The sequence below is a fragment of the Nicotiana sylvestris genome, chromosome 3, assembly GCF_000393655.2.
Source record: "Nicotiana sylvestris chromosome 3, ASM39365v2, whole genome shotgun sequence".
NCBI lineage: Eukaryota > Viridiplantae > Streptophyta > Magnoliopsida > Solanales > Solanaceae > Nicotiana > Nicotiana sylvestris.
This window is the reverse complement of record NC_091059.1, coordinates 196118145-196138497: the sequence shown is the minus strand read 5'-3', so window position 1 is coordinate 196138497 and position 20353 is coordinate 196118145. Positions and strand designations below refer to the sequence as shown.

The 20353-nt window shown below is 38.5% G+C and overlaps 4 protein-coding genes across 4 annotated transcripts; 3 read left to right on the top strand and 1 right to left on the bottom strand.

Moving 5' to 3' along the window:
• The first annotated feature begins 3800 nt into the window (after window positions 1-3800).
• LOC104246687 (glyoxylate/hydroxypyruvate/pyruvate reductase 2KGR-like) lies at window positions 3801-6596 on the top strand. Its single transcript, XM_009802551.2, has 2 exons — window positions 3801-4345; window positions 5853-6596. The coding sequence occupies exons 1-2, from the start codon at window positions 3923-3925 to the stop codon at window positions 6369-6371; spliced, it is 942 nt and encodes a 313-aa protein (XP_009800853.1). The 5' UTR covers window positions 3801-3922; the 3' UTR covers window positions 6372-6596.
• A 2324-nt stretch (window positions 6597-8920) lies between these two features.
• Window positions 8921-9277, top strand: LOC104246688 (uncharacterized). The gene has a single exon (XM_009802553.1). It carries the CDS (start codon window positions 8921-8923, stop codon window positions 9275-9277), a length of 357 nt encoding a protein of 118 aa, XP_009800855.1.
• Window positions 9278-12068: 2791 nt separating this feature from the next.
• On the top strand, window positions 12069-14649 carry LOC104246685 (glyoxylate/hydroxypyruvate/pyruvate reductase 2KGR-like). The gene is made up of 3 exons (XM_009802549.2): window positions 12069-12639; window positions 13293-13827; window positions 14337-14649. The coding sequence occupies exons 1-2, from the start codon at window positions 12223-12225 to the stop codon at window positions 13809-13811; spliced, it is 936 nt and encodes a 311-aa protein (XP_009800851.1). The 5' UTR covers window positions 12069-12222; the 3' UTR covers window positions 13812-13827; window positions 14337-14649.
• Window positions 14650-14742: 93 nt separating this feature from the next.
• Window positions 14743-15754, bottom strand: LOC104246686 (dynein light chain 1, cytoplasmic-like). Its single transcript, XM_009802550.2, has 2 exons — window positions 15472-15754; window positions 14743-15119 (listed from the first exon to the last, which is right to left on the bottom strand). The coding sequence occupies exons 1-2, from the start codon at window positions 15607-15609 to the stop codon at window positions 14973-14975; spliced, it is 285 nt and encodes a 94-aa protein (XP_009800852.1). The 5' UTR covers window positions 15610-15754; the 3' UTR covers window positions 14743-14972.
• Window positions 15755-20353: the final 4599 nt, after the last annotated feature.

The following is a 20353-nucleotide window of genomic DNA, read 5'->3' as shown; positions in this document are numbered from 1 at the left end:
TAAAGGGATATGCTAATGTATCAACAGGAGAAGGAGGAAGTTTTGACACTGCCTCTCAGATGCAGGGGCATTTTTTCACAAAGGACCAGTACAAGCAATTACTAAGCCTCATAAACAAGCCAGATCCTGATCCAGATGAATGTCATACCTTAATGACAGGTATAACTTCTTTTTTGTCCAAGGTATTTGACTATGATTGGATAATTGACATCGGTGCCTCTCATCATGTTACACCTTATAAAGAAGTGCTAGATAATGTAAGAAAAGTTGAAAATCAAAATAATAGTGTTGTACAAGTCCCTACAGAGGGGAAATGTCATGTAACATATACATGGTGAAAATGTTAGATGAATTAATACTGAAAGATGTTCTATATGTCCCTGATTTTAAATTCAATCTAATGTCAGTGTCTAAACTGAATAAGGAGTTATCATGTTGTGCTGCATTTTCCCACATTTCTGTGTATTTTAGGGTCTCTACGGTGGGAAGGTTTTGGGGATTGATAAAGAACACAATGAACTATATTTGTTAAAAAGGGAGATCATTAAAGAATTTCCAGCTATAGCAGGAAGTATTGTGCAAGTGTAGGAAGACTTAGTACGATGGCACCTCCGGTTGGGTCATCCTTCAGCTGTTGTAATGCAACATATTTCTCTGCTAAAGAATAAGATAGATGCCAGGACACAACACAGCTTTGAAGTGTGTCTCTTGGCCAAATAGAATAGACTTCCTTTCCAGCATAGTAGCAATAAAATAGAACAGATTTTCCAATTAGTGCATGTAGATGTTTGAGGTCCTCACAGGATACCAACATATGATAAGAAATATTACTTTGTAACACTAGTTGGTGATTTTAGCAGATATACTTGGATAAGTTTGTTGCAGTCAAAGTGTAAAGTGTTTGTTTTGCTAAAGAATTTCTTTACTATGGTGCACAATCAGTTTAATCTGAATGTAAAAAGATTAAAGCCAGACAATGGTACTGAATTATTTAATTCTAAGTGTAATGAATTAATGAGTTGATTGGGCATAGTGTATCAAATTAGCTGCCCATACACACCCCAACAAAATAGGGCGGTAGAGAGAAAATACAGGCATATACTGGAAGTAGCTAGAGCATTAAAATTTTAGATCTCCTTGCCAAATAGATTCTGGGGTGACTGTGTTAAGGCAGTAGTTTACTTGATAAACAAATGACCAACTTCTGTTCTATCGGGAAAATCACCTTATGAGTTGCTCTACAAGAAAACAACAAGAATTGACCATCTTAAAGTTTTTGGATGTTTGTGTTTTGCAAGCATTCTACCTAGAGGAGACAAATTTGCAGCAAAAGCAAGGAGAGCTATACTGATAGGCTATTCAGAGACTCAGCAGGGTTATAGATTATATGATTTGGAGAATAGAACATTTCTAGTAAACAGAGATGTTGTTTTTAGAGAACAAATATTTTCTTTCAAAGGAATGGCTTCAGATTTAGATGATATATTCCCAGAAGATCCTCCTGAATTAACACCTATTGATATCCCTTCCCTACACAAACTTCTTCCCAACCTGATCCTTCTGATAACCCTACACATGAAGATATGCCTCTAAATATCACATACACAGAACCATAAGAGCATTTACATGAAGAATTGAATGAGGATAGTATAGATCAGTCACAACCACTGAATCAGGAAGAAACAGATATCAACATGAGTTCAGATACCTTATCTGTAGATATAGTTGAGGAAATTGAAGAAACTTCACCAGCAGAAAAAGCAGTGAATGTTAGAAAATCAGCAAGAATTTATAGGCCACCTATATGGATGAAAGACTATGTGGCACCAGGAAACAACTTATACCGTATTTCTCAAGGACTCTCATATGCTAACCTCACTACATGATATCAGTCATACTTCAAAGCTTTCTTAGCATACATTGAGCCTAGTTCCTTCAAGGAAGCTGCCCAGGATAACTGGTGGATTGAGGCAATGCAACAGGAGATAACTACACTAGAAGAGAATAACACATGAGAGCTGGTTGATCTACCACCAGGAAAGTAGGCTATTGGGTCAAAGTAGGTTTATAAGATAAAACATAAAGCAAATGGAGAGGTAGAAAGGTTCAAGACCAGACTAGTAGCAAAAGGCTACAATCAGAAAGAGGAATTGGATTACCATGAGACATTATCTTCAGTGGCAAAGATGGTAACTGTTAGAACCATCATTAGTATTGCTGCAGCCAAAGGATGGGATTTGCATCATATGGATGTGAATAATGCTTTTTTACAAGGGGACTTGTATAAAGAAGTATACATGGTACTACCACAAGGGTTTCACAAACAGGGGGAAAAGAAAGTGTGCAGGTTGCTGAAGTCACTCTATGGGCTGAAACATGCATCAAGACAATGGAACATTAGTTAACAGATGCATTAGTTACACATGGTTATCTACAGAGCAATTATGACCATTCCTTGTTCAGTAAAAGGCAGGGTTCAGATTTGGTCATTATACTTGTTTATGTAGATAACATGCTGATCACTGGCAGCGGTTCCAAGCTAGTTAATGATGCTAAAAGGACATTGCAAAGTCAATTCAAAGTAAAATATTTGGGTGAGCTAAGATACTTCCTTGGTATTGAGGTGCTCAGATAAAAAAAAAGGATTCTGCTGAATCAAAGTAAATATGCACTTGAGTTGATCTTAAGTGTTGGTTTGAGTGGTTCTAAGCATGTTTCAACACCTCTAGAGATGAATCAAAAACTCGCCACAGTAGAATTTGTTGCTCGTGTAGGAAGACTAGGAGATCCAGACTTGAAGGACATTACTGCATACCAGAGGTATATTGGGAAACTTTGTATTTGACAATTGCACGACCTGACATCAGTTTTGCAGTACAGACATTGAGCCAGTTCATGCAAGGTCCAAAAAATCTCACATGGATGCAGCTTTGAGGGTAGTTAAGTACATAAAAGGAGCACCAGGTTTGGGAGTTCTTCTGCAGGCAAAGCCAGTTGACACATTGTATGCCTACTGTGATGCAGCTTGTGTGCCTGTTCCAATACTAGGAGATCAGTGACATGTTATATTATTAAGTTAGGGAGCTCCTTAATCTCATGAAAATCAAAAAAGCAGCAAACAATTAGTAGAAGAGAGAAGCATAGCAGTAGTGACAACATAAGTTGCCTGGTTATCAAGACTCCTAGAAGAATTGAAGATGCCAATTTCTAAACAAGTCTAGTTGTTTTGTGACAACAAAGCAGCCATTCAAATTGCAGAAAATCCAATTTTCCATGAACGGACCAAACACATTGAAATAGATTGTCACTTTATAAGACAGAAGATCAAGTTTGGGCTCCTCACACCACACCATGTTAGTTCAACAATGCAACTTACAGATTTGCTCACTAAATGGTTATCTGCAGCTCAACATCATTCCTTAGTTTCCAAGCTTGGAGTGTTGGATGTCTTCCAACCTCCAGTTTGAGGGGAGTGTTGAATACTCAGTAGTGATGTTAGTTAAGTAGTTGGGGTATTTTGGTCTTTTTACCTCATCACACACGTGACTCGTGTGAAAGGTCTTGTATTAAAGACAATTATAGTGCACCGACTATAATAGTGAGAAATAACAGATATCTTCTTCTTCTCGGTTATATGCAATATCGATTTAGTGCAGATCTCTACTGAGATTTTATCACATGTATACACTAAATTATATTAATTTATTATTAAGTTAAATTAAAATAAATGATTATGTCAATTGATTAAAGTTAAATAGAAAAAACTTAAGTAAATAACATATGCCATGTAACTACGATTTGGATACACACGAGATTGGGATAAAAAATAGTTTGGAAATCGATCAACCCCTCATTTGTTAGCTACAAAAAGAGTACACTTGTATCACTCTTCATACTCCACACACAAACAAGAAGAGAAAAAATGGAAAGCATCGGAGTGTTAATGGCGTGTCCTATGTCATCCTACCTAGAGCAAGAGTTAGACAAGCGATTCAAGCTCTTCCGCTTCTGGAACTTTTCCCAGAAGAACGAATTCCTCAATCAGAACGCCGATTCCATCCGCGCTGTCGTCGGCAACGCCTTCGCCGGCGCTGACGCTGAGCTCATCGATTCCCTCCCCAAGCTCGAAATCGTTTCGAGCTTCAGTGTTGGTTTAGATAAGATCGATTTGAACAAGTGTAAAGAGAAGGGGATTAGGGTTACTAATACCCCTGATGTTTTGACCGAGGACGTGGCTGACCTGGCTGTCGGGTTGATGTTGGCTGTTCTCAGGAGGATTTGTGAATGCGATCGCTATGTTAGGAAAGGGTTGTGGAAGTCTGGTGATTTCAAGTTGACTTCTAAGGTTGGCCGATTTTCCTCCCCTTTTTTCGTTTGCCGTTTTTATTTTGTCCATCTTATGTCTGTATCACAAGCCATCGTTTTTGCTTTGTATTTTTTCTTTTGCATTTTATGTTCCTATTTTCCCTATGATCTGCTTGATGAATAGATTCTCTCCTTTTGTCTTTTTATTATCTTGAGCCGAGGGTCTTTCGGAAACAGATTCTCTACCCCTTCGTGTAGGGTAAGGTCTGCGTACACACTACCCTCCCCAGACCCCACTTGTGGGATTCTACTGGGTTGTTGTTGTTGTTGTTATGTCTGTATCACATCGTCTGATATCTATGTGAAAGGTGTAGATAAATGAAAGCTTGAATCTTTGCTGCCTGAAGCAAAATGATGGGAAATTTAGCTATAAATAGACGAAAATATTATCTGTGTATTCTTGGCTTTACTCCGGTTATATAAAGGAGATGATGTCCGCTTTCCCCTAGATGTAATTTCAACGGTATTGGCGCCTACTGTAGGAATGAATTGTGTCAATTATGGTTACAGACTCTGACCTATATCTATCAAGGCATCTTATTCTTTGAATTAATGGAATTTTGATGTGCTTGAGGCCAATTAAGTATCTAGTTAGTGATATGGTACTAATAGCTTTTGTGTTGTCAGTTGTCATTTATTCTTGACAAGAAATATTAAGACTGTAAACCAATTCTCTATACAAGATAGGTTGTTGTGCCTTTGGTGTAAACTCTCTTAGTATCTGGTTTCGAGTTTTATTTCATGCAGCCTATGGTTTAATATTCACCTTTCTCCTTTTCAACCTTTTTATCCTAACTGCTATGAAAGCTTCTTTGCTTCAATAATACATCTGTGACAATATGTTATCCTTGAGTTGCTCGTTGTCTTAGATGAGCCTCAACATTTGTCTTTAACTTGTGTTCAATTTAGAGAAACTATTCCATAATAGCCTTTTATTATGTTGCATATTACATTTCATTTTAATATAATTCAAATAATCAAAAAATATTTGTTTTCCTTTTCAAAAAAAAAAAAAAATATAATTCAAATAATTGTATGGCTGTGATTACATGCAGCAAAAATCAAAGCATTTTTTCATTTGGAAAATTTGATAATGAATACCAGTACGTCTTTGGCTAGCGAAAAACTTGAGTTTCTTTAGAATGAAACTGTAAAGCATATTGTATCACCATATCAGTTGTAAGTAATTGTTTTGGAGGTGGTGTCACATTAACTGTGAGAAGCTACGGCCACCAGAGTAGCAATTGTGATTGTTCTTAACGGAACTTTTTGGAGCCTTTTTTCTGCGGTTATATCTGGCAAATGAACTGAGGAAAATGCAACATAATCATTCATTAAATGGTGTATTTACCAGAGATCTAATCTTCTTCATAAAGTTAAACCCATGAATATCCAATTTTATTTTTTCTTTGTATTTGCCTGAATTGTATTAACTTCTGGCCACTGGGATGTATTCTAATTTGTACATCTTACTATCTCTTTTGCAGTTTAGTGGAAAATCAGTGGGTATTATAGGACTGGGAAGGATTGGCTTGGCAATTGCTAATAGAGCGGAAGCTTTTGGCTGTCCGATCAGTTACCACGCAAGATCACAGAAGCCAAATACAAATTACAAGTATTATCCAAGTGTAGTTGAGCTGGCTTCCAATTGCCAGATTCTGGTTGTGGCATGTGCGTTGACTCCTGAAACTCGTCATATTGTCAACCGTGAAGTCATTGAAGCTTTGGGATCAAAGGGGGTTCTGATTAACATTGGTAGGGGTCCTCATGTTGATGAAAAAGAGCTTGTATCTGCTCTTGTTGAAGGCCGTTTAGGGGGTGCTGGTCTTGATGTGTTTGAGAATGAGCCTGAAGTACCTGAGCAGCTCTTTGGCCTTGAGAATGTGGTCCTATTGCCTCATGTAGGCAGTGGCACAGTGGAAACACGCAAGGCCATGGCCGACCTTGTCCTTGGGAACTTAGAAGCTCACTTTCTGAACAAACCGCTGTTAACTCCAGTGGTTTAAGTATATGAACTGCTGCTATTAGTTATTGTTTGGAGGTTACCTTTTGCTGCAGCAACTAGGTTCACTTCATATAGGAGCACATTGTCTCCTGAACTTTTGGAGCAAATATTTCGTGATTGTTTGGGTGCTTCAACCTGCTGTCAATCTTTTTATTGGACTATTTCAATTCTCTCGTCTCCAGAACATAAAAATAAGCCTAATAAGAATACAACATTGATGGTTTAATGGGAGAGTTCATTAGAGAATTTGTGATCAAATTGTTAATTGGTGCTACTGATTGGTCGGTCACTTTGTAGGTTGGAGAGACTGTCCTGTGATAGTTTTGCAATGATGAGGGGAAGATAAACTATTTAGTAATGCAGATTGTCAACTCAATCTTGAATTGATGCCCGCTTTGAGTGTTTCAATTTTATTATTCAAACTGTCTGGACATTCACGCTGGAGTTATTAAATTGTTTGGACATGAAACAACGGACCCAAGCTCGTTGAAAACCTAAAAATTGTATGGGTAGTCACTTTTTAAAGTTGTATTTATTTTTTATCAAAATGCTTAGCAATAGTAGCCACTAGTCTATTAAAATTAATATAAAAAGATTGTGTTATCCTTTCTTCTACCTCTTTCATGTTAGGGAGAAAAATTATATTGCTGTCTGTGAGACTCGACTGTCGTGGACTCCATTGGAATCTCTTTTTGTAAGGTGTCTCCGACTCTGGATGATAATTTCTCATATAATTAGTGGGTTTACAGAGGATATCCATTGATGACAAACATCTTCATTTTGCATACTGGTACTTGATAGTGTGTGCATAAGACACTTGGTAGAAAAGATTCATTAGCAGAAGTTGGTACCTTTCTAGGACAGATTAGAACTATTTCCTCTTAAGATAGTTTGAACGAAGCACCTGCATGGGAATACACTTGGCAACTAATTTAAAGGATAAACTAGAACTTTTTATTTTGTAGATGGTGATAACTGTATGTCCTGCATATAACAGGTAATAGTTTCTCTACTTTTGAACTTGTATTGAACTTTTCATTACAAGTTCAAAAGTTAAGGACACTTGGTCCGAACTTTGAGTTCCAAGTTCAAAAGTTAAGGACACTTGGTCCTGAACTTAGACTAACAAGCTCAAAAGTTAAGGACAATAAGTCTTGAACTTACAATTACAAGTTCAAAAGTTAAGGATAATAGGTCCTGAAGTCATTAACTTAGACTAACAAGCTCAAAAGTTAAGGACAATAGGTCATGAACTTAGGCTAAGAAGCCCAAAAGTTAAGAACAATAGGTCTTGAACTTGGACTAACAAGCTCAAAAGTTACGGACAATATGTCCTGAACTTAGACTAACAAGCTCAAAAGTTAACGACACTTGGTCCTAAACTTACAGTTACAAGTTTAAAAGTTAAGGACACTTGGTCCTGAACTTAGACTAACAAGCTCAAAAGTTAAGGACAGACTTACAAGTTCAAAAGTTAAAGACAAGTAGTCATTAACTTAGAGTTACTAGCACAGAAATTAAGGACAGGTGGTCCTGAACTTCGAGTTCTAAGTTCAAAAGTTAAGGACATGTAGTCCTGAACTTCGAGTTCCAAGTTCAAAAGTTAAGGACATATAGCCGTGAACTTAGAGTTGCAAGTTCAAAAGTCCATGTAGTCCTGAACTTAGAGTTGCAAGTTCAAAAGTTAAGGACATTTGGTCCTAAACTTTATGATCAGAAGAGTGTTTTCGTCCGGATAGGTAAAATTTATTAAAGTAGTGGCTAAAGACTAAAGATATTTTAAACAGTGGCTTAAAAGTAAATACATGTGTTATTAGTGGCTAACTGTGCACTTCCCCCGTTGAAAACTCCTCTAAGCTTTAGTGCCAATTCCACTGTATATTGTTTAATGTGTTAGGAACACAACCTTCCTTTCTTCCTCTAGCCAACCAAAAGTGCTTATACTTCAAAAAAACACAAGTTGAGAGTGATCGAACTATAACTTGTTGCTGATTTTGTCTTACAAGCATTTTTGGAGTTTATAGATAAGCCGCAAAGTGTTTTAACCAGCACATAAGCTTAACCATAGCATCTTTTGTTGTGTGTGAATAAAGAATTTTTTTTTAAAGAAACAAATCTGAAGACATAACATAGGATACTAATAACTTGTTTGGCAAAACTTTAAAATCAGTTTATTTTGAGAAGTATTTTTGGTGAGAAGCATTTGTATTTGGCTAATTAATTCAAAAATTACTTCTAAGCAAGAAAGGTGGGGCTGGGGTGGGGTCCTCCAGGGGTAGGAAGGGGGGTAAGAAAGCCTCTAGGCTGAGAGTTGGGTCTTGGAACATTGGGACGTTGACGGGGAAGTCTATAGAGTTAGGTAAGATTCTTCAGAAAAGGAAGATCAACATAGCGTGTGTTCAGGAGACTAGATGGAAGGGTGCTATGGTACGAGATGTAGATGAGTTTAAACTATGATACTCAGGGAGCGATAAGGGTAAGAATGTGGTAGGTATTTTAGTTGACAGGGACCTCAGGGAGCTCGTTGTTGAGGTTAGGAATGATAGGTTGATGAGTATTAAGCTGGTAGTTGGTGGATTTACTATAAACGTGATTAGTGCATACGCTCCTCAGATAGGTTTGGACCAGGAGGTCAAGGAGCAACTCTGGGAGGATTTGGACGAGATGGTGCGTAGTATCCCGCACATAAAGAAGTTGTTCATTGGTAGAGATTTCAATGCTCATATTGGGGCTAGTGCTAGGGGTTATGATGATGTGCATGGCGGGTACGGTTTTGGGGATATGAATGAGAGAGGTAATTCATTGTTGGATTTTGCTAGAGCTTTTGATTTGGTTATAGCTAACTCGAGTTTTCCGAAGAGGGAAGAGCACTTGGTCACTTTCCAGAATTCAATGGGCAAGGCTTAGATTGATTATCTTCTCTATAGGAAATGCGATAAAGGTCTGTGCATTGACTGCAAGGTCATCCCAAGTGAGCACCTCACGACTCTACATAGGCTCCTAGTTATGGACCTGGAGATCAAGAGGAGTAGGAGGTAGAGGGCGGGGTGCAGGCAACCTAAGATCAAGTGGGGTAACTTGACCAAGGACAAAACTCAGGAGTTAAGGGGAAGTTGTTGGCTTTGAGGGCCTGAATGAGTGGGGGGTAGGGGGATGCGTCTAGTATATGGTTCACGACTGTGGATTGCATTAGGGTAGCTGCTAGAGAGGTCCTAGGGGTAACGAAGGGCTCTCTTGGGAGTCATAAAGGGGACTGGTGGTGGAATGTAGAGGTTCAAGCTAAAGTGGAAGCTAAGAAAGCTGCTTATTTGAAGCTAGTGGAAAGTACAAACGAGGAGGAAAAAAGGACTTATCGGGAGTGTTACAGAAAGGCAAAGAAAGAGGCGAAGTTAGCAGTTATGACGGCTAAGAACGCGACCTTTGCTTGTTTGTATGAGGAGCTCGAGGGTAAAGGCGGAGACAAGAAGTTGTACCAGTTGGCCAAGGTGAGGTAGAGGAAAGCTCGCGACTTATACCAAGTCAAGTGCATCAAGGATGAGGATGGCAAAGTGTTGATGGACGGGGCACTTATTAGGAGAAGATGGCAGACATACTTCCATAAAATGTTGAACGAGGAAGAGGATAGACACATTGTGTTGGGTAAGTTAGAGCACTCCGAGAGTCGGCGGGTTTTTAGGTACTGTAGGCAGATTACGGTAGAAGAGGTGGAAGGGGCGATGTGTAAGATGTATAGGGGCAGAGCGACGGGGCCAGATGAAATCCCAGTAGAATTCTAGAAGAGCGCGGGATGGGCAAGTTTGGAGTGGATCACTGGGCTATTTAATGTAATTTTTAAGACAAAGAAGATGCCCGAAGAATGGAGGTGGAGTATGATGGTTCCGCTTTACAAGAACAAGGGTGATATCCAAAATTGTAACAATTATAGGGGTATCAAGTTGTTGAGTCACACTATGAAGGTTTGGAAGAGGGTGGTGGAGGCCAGGGTGAGGAGGTGCATGTCTATTTCCGAGAATCAGTTTGGATTCATGCCGGGGCGTTCGACTACGGAAGCAATTCATCTAGTAAGGAGATTAGTGGAGCAATATAGGGAGAGGAAGAAAGAATTGCATATGGTATTTATTGACCTTGAGAAAGCATACGATAAAGTCCCGAGTGAGGTCCTGTGGAGGTGTTTGGAGTTTAGCAGCATTCTGGTAGCGTACATTAGGATAATTAAGGATATGTATGATGATACTAAGACTCGGGTGAGGATTGTGGGTGGTGATTCAGTGTATTTCCCTGTGGTGATGGGGTTGCACCAGGGATTGACTCTTAGCCCATATTTATTTGCCTTGGCGATGGATGTACTATCGCGATACATCCAAGGGTAGGTGCCTTGGTACATGCTATTTGCCGATGATATAGTTTGATTGACGAGACGCGTAGCACAGTTAACGTGGGGTTGGAGGTTTGGAGACAGACCTTGGTGTCTAAAGGTTTTAAATTGAGTAGAACCAAGATAGAATACTTGGAGTGCAAATTTAGTGACGGGACCCATGATGCAGACACATAGGTTAAGCTTGATGCTCAATTTATCCCTAAGAGAGCGAGTTTTAAGTATCTCGGGTCTATTATCCAGGGTAACGGGGAGATTGACGAAGATGCCGCACATCGCATCGGAGCGGGGTGGTAGAAGTGGAGGCTTGCTTCCGGTGTTTTGTGTGATAGCAATGTGCTGCCAAGACTTAAGGGTAAGTTTTATTGAGTGGTGGTTCGACCGGCGATGCTGTATGGCTGAGTGTTGGCTAGTTAAGGAATCACATGTGCAGAAGATGAAAATAGCAGAGATGAGGATATTAAGATGGATGTGTGGGTGTACCAGGAGAGATATGATTAAGAATAAAGCTATCCGGGATAGAGTGGGAGTAGCCTCCGTGGAGGACAAGATGCCGGAGTCGAGGCTGAGATAGTTCGGACATGTTAAGAGAAGAAGCATTGATGCTCCTGTCAGGAGGTGTGAGAGGTTGGTCATGGAGAGTTTGAGAAGAGGTCGAGTAGGCCTAAGAAGTACTGGGGAGAGGTGATTAGACAGGACATGGCGCTGCTTCAGCTCACTGAGGACATGACCCTTGATAGGAGGGTATGGAGGTCGAAGATTAAGGTAGAAGGTTGGTAGGTAGTTTATAGTTCTTCACCGATAGTCTTAGTAGCATGCATGTCCCTTCATATTCTTAGATTTTTATTACGTTATGTGGTTTTGTTCGCCTCAGCTATTGTATTCCCTGTTGCTATTATTTGGTACTACTTATCATTTATCTCTCTCTTTTCTTTTCTCTTCCTTCTTTCTTCCTTCCTTGCTTTCCTCTTCTTCTTGCCCTTCCTGAGCCGAGGATCTATTAAAAACAGTCTCTCTACCTGCATTAGGTAGGGGTAAGGTCTGCGTACAGACTACCCTCCCAGACCTCACCTGTTGGGATCAAACTGAGTTTGTTGTTGATGTTGTTGTTACTTCTAAGCAACAAATAGTGTTAGGTCAAACTTTTTTTTGTTTCTCTAAATTTGCTTCTACTAATACTTAAAGCTCTTTTTTTTTTTTTTTTTTATATTCTAAAAGCTTCCAAACACCTCTACTTAAAATAAAAACAAAAGGGAAAAAAAATAATGCTTTTCACCTTGGAGAACATGCTATAAAATTACAAAGGGGATTTGAGTATTGGAAATGAAAACATTTTGGGAATTAGTTGGACCAATAGGTTTCAATGTCTCGAGTAAAAGTAAAACACAGTCAGTAATCAACAAAGAGCTCCTCCAAAACTTGCGTACTGAAGTGCGAATGAACAAAAAAGAGCTCCTTCTTTCCTAGTAAAGCAGAAATGGAGGGGATAGGGGTATTATTGATGCGTCCGCTGTCCAATTACCTCCAGCAAGAGCTGACCAAACGTTTCACTCTCTTCAAATACTGGGAAATTCCCTCTGAATCTCTCAAACTACACTCGAACTCCATCCGAGCAGTAGTGGGAAATGGAGTTCAGGGAGCTAATTCGGCGTTGATTGATTCGCTACCCAGATTGGAAATAGTATCGAGTCACAGTTCAGGGCTTGACAAGATTGATTTGGTGAAGTGCAAAGAGAGAGGGATTAGGGTCACTTCCACTCCCGATGCTCTCACCGATGACGTTGCTGACATGGCCATTTTACTCACACTCGCCACATTGAGGAGGATTTGTGAAGCTGATCGATTCGTTAGGAATGGGATTTGGAAGGAAAAGGATTTCAAATTGACCACTAAGGTATTATTCTTGTACAACTGTTATATCTACTTTTGCCCAATATATACATCTTTTAGCCTTTAAAGTTCGTGGCTTTTGCTTAACAGTTCGCATCTTTAGTTGGATTTGGTTAGAAACAGAGTCAAATGTGCTTTTTCCTTTGATTCATTAACTTAATGCTGACGGAGGCAAAATTAGTTGTAAATAATAGGAGCAGCATTTTGGCTTTTGTTCAAGATTCTTGAGTTAATGCTTGTAAAACGTGTTCAGATAGGTTCAATAGTTAAGATTTTTAGGCTAACTCATTGCAATTTTGAAATTATGGTTTCATAAATTAATGTTTATTGAAACTTTAGTGCTTTTTCGCATATATATATTTATGTTCCGCGTTCATAATACTAGGTTTAGTTGAACCCATAGAGTATATGCTACATCTGCCTTCGGACGTGTTCATCAAATGCCTTACTTGAAGCTGGTCTGATGCAATTGAGTCAAGCATATTGTCTGCTTCCCACGATGAACTTGTGTATTTTGAACATATATGACTATCTTCTTCTTTTAGAGTACTTAAGTTGGTCCAGACCAAATCTAACCATATTATCCTTTGACTTTTCCCTTTCTAAGTTTTGTTTCTCCAAAGAGCTTAATTGTTTTGCTCTTCATTTTTCTTTCAGTTTAGCGGCAAATCAGTAGGTATTGTAGGTTTAGGGAGAATTGGTTCAGCAATTGCCAAGAGAGCTGAAGCTTTTGGATGTTCAATCAGTTATACTTCACGTTCACAAAAACCAGAGTCAACGTACACCTATTATCCACATGTTAGCGACTTGGCCTCCAACTGTCAGATCCTCGTTGTTGCTTGTGCCTTAACAGATGAAACTCGCCACATTATCAACCGTGAAGTCATAGATGCCATGGGTCCACATGAAGTTGTTATCAACATTGCGAGGGGTTCTCATATCGATGAACCTGAGCTGGTGTCTGCTCTTGCAGAAGGCAGATTAGGAGGAGCAGGGCTTGATGTGCTTGAATATGAACCTGAAGCGCCCGTGCTACTAGCTGGACTTGATAATGTTGTCCTATCACCTCATGTGGCAGCTAGCACTTTGGAGACTCGTAAGGACATGGCTGACCTCGTGGTTGCAAACTTGGAGGCACACTTTTCGGACAAGCCATTACTGACCCCTGTTATTTGACAGTTTCTGGCAAAAGGTATGGTGATCTTGGACTTCTTTTTGTCATGCATTCTTCCACTTCTATATTCAGGATACTGCATTGGTGCTCAATAACATGCTATCTGGTCTCCTTCTAAATTTAAGCATAAGCTGTAGTTGGAACTTGGAAATGCTTTTTAAGTTCTTCTTTTTTGATTCGGTAAAGTGAAATTTCATTAACAATTGCATCCAGTAGATGCTAAAATTACAAGCTATAGCAAAAAAAGTTAGTTCATGAAAACAACGGATCTTCTATAAACTTCATAGCGAGCTAACAAAGTAAAAAACTGAACAAAATTATTTACATCGTTACTGCCTCTGCTTATAGATTCTGTGTTTGAGCAATTAACGGAAGGTAATATGTAGTTGCATTGCAGATTATAAGGCAAGTTCGCTCAACAATACAGAAATTGAGCACTACTGAGCTAACATCTAAATCGAGATGTAATATATCAATAGGTTCAAACTAATGTCAAATTTTAAGGTCTAGTACATGTCTGTTTTCAGATTCTCAGAAAGAATGTCTGGATCCCCTCTCAATGAAGCATACACTTCTCGTCACTTCATAAGCCCCCGAACGTGTTAATGAACTTGGATTATGACTGATTGGCCCCGAGGATGGTTCACTTCAGCTCTCTTGTGAATGTTTATAGTACGAGTATGCAGTCAAGCACACCAACTATTCAAGTTTGACAGCCAAGATACAGTGGTTGAATCTCAGGCAATGTTCAGCTCAATGTAAGGACCACTTTAGTTTGAACAACTTCTCATCTTTTGAGTATTCAATCAACTATCTGCTATATATCCTTGCTTTTGTGAACTGCTCCTATGCCAGATAGAGGCCAAATATTGAGGAGAACACCACACTTTACTAATTTAATCATGGATATACGAGGAACTTAATCTTAGCAGCTAGAAGAAAAAGGTGAAAGATCCATGCAGATGGCAACTGCCAATATTTACATTATCATCTATCCTTTTTAGTTTTCATTTCTCTCTAGATATTTGCTCGTGGAAAGTGAAAAACAAATAGAAGTCGAAAAAGGGGGAGGGATCTTGGACAGAGATTGAGAATGACCTAGCTAAGAATAATTACAGGTCCCATTTTCATCTCAATCTTCCACCTTTCTTGAAAACCCAACATCAAGGAGAAGTGGCTCCTTTGAAGATGAGGAAGTTTAGCGTCTCCAATGTGAAATAGATAAATGTTCCTTTAGCATGAGTGAAGAAACAGCCGAATTTTGACCCCACCACGCACTGCCATCCTCCCCCATATTTCTTGTCAAATTCCTGGAAATATTACAAAGCTGTTACGGACATATAATCTGAGCTACAAGAAATAATGTATTGAGACATTACATAATCAAGTAATCAAGTGTGCTCTGTAACAACTTAAGCTTTTATATGAAATGATGATCTAATTCATCAGAGCAAGCCAGGATGTGGCCTAGGTTCAAATTGCACCGTTATCCAAAAGCAAATAGTAAGCTCACACATGAGGACAAGCTGAAACATAATAGTATAATTAAGAAAATAAAAATGCACTCGGCTCGGGTTTAGAGAAGATGGTCATACACTTCAAACCGTAAATAGGAGAAAATGGCAGTCTTTTGTGGATAAAAAAATATAATTGGAATACTACCTTCTTTATGTGAGCAGCAATAGATTTGCAGTCCAAAACATCATAAAGATCCAGAGCTTGAGAAGCCCAACGCATGGCTTGGATCTGCATCTTCAATGGCATATCTGTATCTTCAATAACAGCTTTTCCTTCCAACATATTCTGTCTCTCTCTATCTATTGCTCTGAAGTAGAAGATCCCAATTTAGTAGTGGAAGCAAACTCAGTAATTTATTACTAGCTTTGGTGTTTAAAATCAAGAGGAACCTTCCCCTGTTTTTTCTCAGAAAGAACATGAAAGGAGTGAGTAGAAAATCTCTTGTCACAATTCCTGTTTCAGCTAAAGTGTAAAGGTCACATATTCTTATGCTGACACATACGATCGTGTCGTGTTCCTACTCACCTAAAGCACATTTTAACCTTATTCTATTTCCTAACCTTCTTCTCTCTCTTTGTCATGTCCTTGTGGATAATGATGTTGAGGATAGAGCTTACGAGACCTAAACTATAATTCGTGCTTTCCATGATCTCTTTTTCTTATCAAAATTGTCAAACTATTCGTGCCAAAATTTTCTTTGAGCACTGATTTACTACAACTGATGGCTCATCCCCAAGTTGACAGCAGCAATTTCATATTTTTTCTTGTTCTGTTTTCGTGTGCGTATTATTTATTAGACATTCATATGTACCTGCTTCTGAATTCGCAAAAGATAGTTTCTGACTGAGTTATTCTTATCTTGTTTATTCAAAAAACTCATGTAAAAAATATTATAACTCATAATGTTTATTCTTTACAAAAGGTTTAATCAAATGAAACAATTATTCAAACCTTAAATCTATCTATATATAATAGGAGAGGCAGACACCATAGTAAGCCAACTGACAACATAATTAAAAGCCACTTGGCAGTTTTAGAACAAAATTAGTTAAGTTAGGTAATAATTAGTTATTCTTTTTGAATTTGAATTTAAGAAGAAAAGTCTAATTTAAATTTGAAATAATTACAAGAAACATAGTAAAAAAAAATCAAAACTTTATATCGAAAATAAAATAGAAGATAAGTCTAATTGCTTATTCCATATAATGTAGAAAAAATTCTAAAACTATTGATACATTTGATACAAAATAATAAACGAACATATATTTAGGACGAAGTAAAAAAATATAAAAATGGTAAGTAACCTCCACTTCCAACTAAGAGGTTGTGAGTTCGAGTCAACCAAGAGCAAGGTGGGGAGTTCTTGGAGGGAAGGATGCCGAGGGTCTATTTGGAAACAGCCTCTCTACCCCAGGGTAGGGGTAAGGTCTGCGTACACACTATCCTCCCCAGACCCCACTAGTGGGATTACAATGGGTTGTTGTTGTTGTTGTTGTTGTTGTAAAAAAATATAAAAATCAAAACTTTATATTGAAAATAAAATAAAAGAAAAGTCTAATTGCTTATTCCATGCGATACAGGAAAAAATAATCAAAATATTGATACATTTTATACAAAATAATAACAAAAAAAATATTATGGACGAAGTAAGAAATCTATATTATCTATGTTATATTAAAGGAGGTATCTATATATTAGATATTATATTATCTATACGTAATAAAAAGATATGCAAAGACATCATATTAACTCAAGTGACAGCATAATAAAAAGCCACTTAGCAATTTTAAGATAAAAAAATTATTGTTCATAAGATTAAGCCAAATGTCAAGATAGTACAATATATTCTCCACGCAACGCGCGGGTATAAATACTAGTACTGGAGTAACAAAAAATCTTTCTTTTGGACGATGGACTGGAAATCGCGTCCCAGCCCACCCCCTCTGTATAACCAGCCCTATCACATGGCCATTTGCATCTATACCTAGTTTTGGGGTCACAATTAACTTATACTCACTTTGTACAAAACTTTGCAAGCCCACATACTTTAGGATTAACTTCAGACTTATCGGGTCTGAAGTTAAAAGAAATAGTCGGAAGTGCAATGCACTCGAGGCCAATTATGTCTAAAGTGCAAAAATTATACTTAAATACACTTAAGGCCAAATATGTTTGAAGTGCAATAAATATTTTAATGCACTTAAGGTCAAATTGGTCTAAAATGAAAAAAATTACACTTCAGATGCACTTAAGGCCAAAAAGGTCTGAAGTACAACCAATGTTTTCATGCACTTAAGGTCAAATAGGTCTGAAGTGAAAAAATTACACGTCAGATGCACTTAAGGTCAAATAGGTCTGAAGTGCAACCAATGTTTTCATGTACTTAAAGGCAATTGTAAGGCCCCATAAAATTTTATCTAGAACACGGGATTTCGTGGTGCCAAGGTGAGCTAACATGCTTGAGGGTTGTAGCTCGCCGTGGTACGAACTTTTTGGGTTGTGTAGTGCGTCAGGAAGTTGGAAGAATAATTTTTGCAGAACATGACATTTCTATGGTCCATTATGCAGCAGTAGAATCACTCTACGGATCGCAGATCCGTCGCAGAGTGCAATAGGAACAAAGACAATTTTTGGAGGTCATTTTGCGGTCCATTATACAACAACAACAACCTAGTAAAATTTCACTACTGGGGTCTGGGGAGGGTAGTGTGTGCGCAGACCATACCCCTATCCCGAAGGAGTAGAGAGGCTGTTTTCGAAACACTCTTGGCTCAAGAAAACAAAAAGACAAAAGGAGACAATATTAGTATCAACAAAGAAATCATATGAAAAACAGGAACAACATGAAATTCAGAAGAAAGATGCAAAGCAAATTCTCAACTGTTTGCGGTCCATTATGCGACCGTATAATCATTTCGCGGGCTGCACATTCGTCGCAGATTCAACATGAAAAATTTCGAAAGGAGACTTTTGCGGTGCGTTATGCGACCGCATAACTGTTCTGCGGGCAGCAAAACGGCCGAGACTTGATCAGGCCAACCCAGTTTTTAGGACCATTTCTGGGTCCATTTTGCGGGCCGCAGACCTGATCTGCGGTGCATTCTGCTACCGCGTAGATGAGTTCGGAGGGTTCATTTTGTGATTTTATAACCCGACCTCATTTTTTATAAAACGACTTGGGGTTATTTTGGCTGGTAAAAACGGCTATTTTAGAGGGAGGGGGGTGCTTTAGAGAGATGAGGAATCCCCCAAGTGCTTTGATCATCAATCTTTACCCTAGTCTTGAAGATTCAAGAGAATCACTCACTAGGCCACCACCTATCCGAGTAAGTTCTTGTTCTACATCATCCATGCAAGTTTGTTTTGGGTTCAAGCCGGGCGGGGAGTAGAAGATATGGCATGCATGTTTCGATAGAGGGGTCTTGAAGGTTGTTGAATTGCTCGGGATGAATTATTGGTTGATATGGGTGGTGGGGTGAAATTTTTTTTATACGAGAACCTTGTAGTCTAATTTGAACACCTAGTGCTTGATGAAATGCGTATGTGAGCTGAACCCATGAATCTCTCCTAATTATGGTTCAATTTTGTTATGTCCCTGATAGATCGACGTCGCTAAGATTTTTGGAGTGTTGTAGTAGTTTAAAAAGGCTCAAGCGAGGTATGTTGGCTTAACTTCTATTGTATAGTCGAATTCCATGATGTTCTCGTAAGATTCAAGTATGATTAGCCCAAGTTCCTTATTCCCGTGTTTTGAGCCATCCCTAGTAGATTCAGCTATTCCAAATGAGCATGTATCGAAAATTATATGCTCAAAATGTGTTTTAATTGCTCCTATAATATTATGCTCTCCTTCGGGAATGTATTCAAGTATGATTTATATATCATAATGCTATGACTTCAACTCATGTTTCAAATGCAAGATTTATTATGCCTTATTCTTGGAAGAAATATTCAATGTGTTTAAGACTTCTATTGCTCATGTACATATTAAAGTCTTGATTACAAAAGCCCTTATTATTGATAATCTATGATGATGCTTGAAAGCGAAAAAAGTGAGTATGAGATATAAAATGTGGCCATCGTGCCAAGAATGAAATTACACCTGTGGCCAATAGTGCAAATGAAATGAAAAGAATGTATGAAAGATTATGAAAAGAGCTTTAACTCCTTGATATAATAAATATTTTGGGAGCATCGTTTAGTCATCGAGGAAGGGTAGGTTGAAATAACCTAACCCCGAAACTACACGTGTCGGTGTAAGAGTGATTGAGGGATAAATTCCCGTATTGATATGTTGAGATTATTCCCCTTAATTGGGAGGAGATTGATGTATTGAGATTATTCCCCTTAATTGGGATAAGATGATTGCTAGCGGAATGTGATGTCGACCCACACGACATTGTGGTGATACAACTTAGCCGATTGGGTCGAGATAGGACGTCACGCACGTGGTGGTGTTATGATTGGATGTCTTGGGATGAGACGACTAGCCGATTGGGCTGAGATCGTACCCTGTGCTAAAAGCACGGTGGTGTATCGGTACTAAAGATCTCCCAATTTAAAAATATTGTTATTCACTTGAAAAATTATCTTCTCTTAACTTGATGCTTTTGATATTGTTTGAGTCTCTCATTGATTCCATGTTTCTTTCTTCTTGTATTGTTACTCGATTCATCGAGGATGTGTTTAGTATTTATATATTAGTTCTATTCCATATGTACTAACGTCCCTTTTGTCGAGTGCACTGCATCTTTAATGGATGCAGGTGGCTCCATAGCAGGCGGCATCGATCGGTGATAGTGGCACACCCTATTCTCAACTGACTTGGTGAGCCTCATTTCATCTCGGGGTCTTGTGTCTTTTATACCTTATGTATACTGTTTTAAGGTATAGCCGAGACCTTGTTGTCGGCACCACCATATTACTCTTTTCTATCTATTAGAGGTTCCGTAGATATAGTGTGGGTTGTATCTTGGTTTTGAAAAGTCAAACTAGAAATGTTGTATTTGTATCACATGTCCCCACT

What these genes read in the sequence shown, in the direction of transcription:
- LOC104246688 (XM_009802553.1), top strand. Translation starts at nt 8,921, where the DNA reads ATGAGTATTAAGCTGGTAGTTGGTGGATTTACTATAAACGTGATTAGT.
- LOC104246687 (XM_009802551.2), top strand. Translation starts at nt 3,923, where the DNA reads ATGGAAAGCATCGGAGTGTTAATGGCGTGTCCTATGTCATCCTACCTA. An exon ending in ATTTCAAGTTGACTTCTAAG is followed by an intron (nt 4,346 to 5,852) that starts GTTGGCCGATTT and finishes TCTCTTTTGCAG; the next exon opens with TTTAGTGGAAAATCAGTGGG.
- LOC104246685 (XM_009802549.2), top strand. Translation starts at nt 12,223, where the DNA reads ATGGAGGGGATAGGGGTATTATTGATGCGTCCGCTGTCCAATTACCTC. An exon ending in ATTTCAAATTGACCACTAAG is followed by an intron (nt 12,640 to 13,292) that starts GTATTATTCTTG and finishes TTTTTCTTTCAG; the next exon opens with TTTAGCGGCAAATCAGTAGG.
- LOC104246686 (XM_009802550.2), bottom strand. Translation starts at nt 15,609, where the DNA reads ATGTTGGAAGGAAAAGCTGTTATTGAAGATACAGATATGCCATTGAAG. An exon ending in TTGCTGCTCACATAAAGAAG is followed by an intron (nt 15,120 to 15,471) that starts GTAGTATTCCAA and finishes TAATATTTCCAG; the next exon opens with GAATTTGACAAGAAATATGG.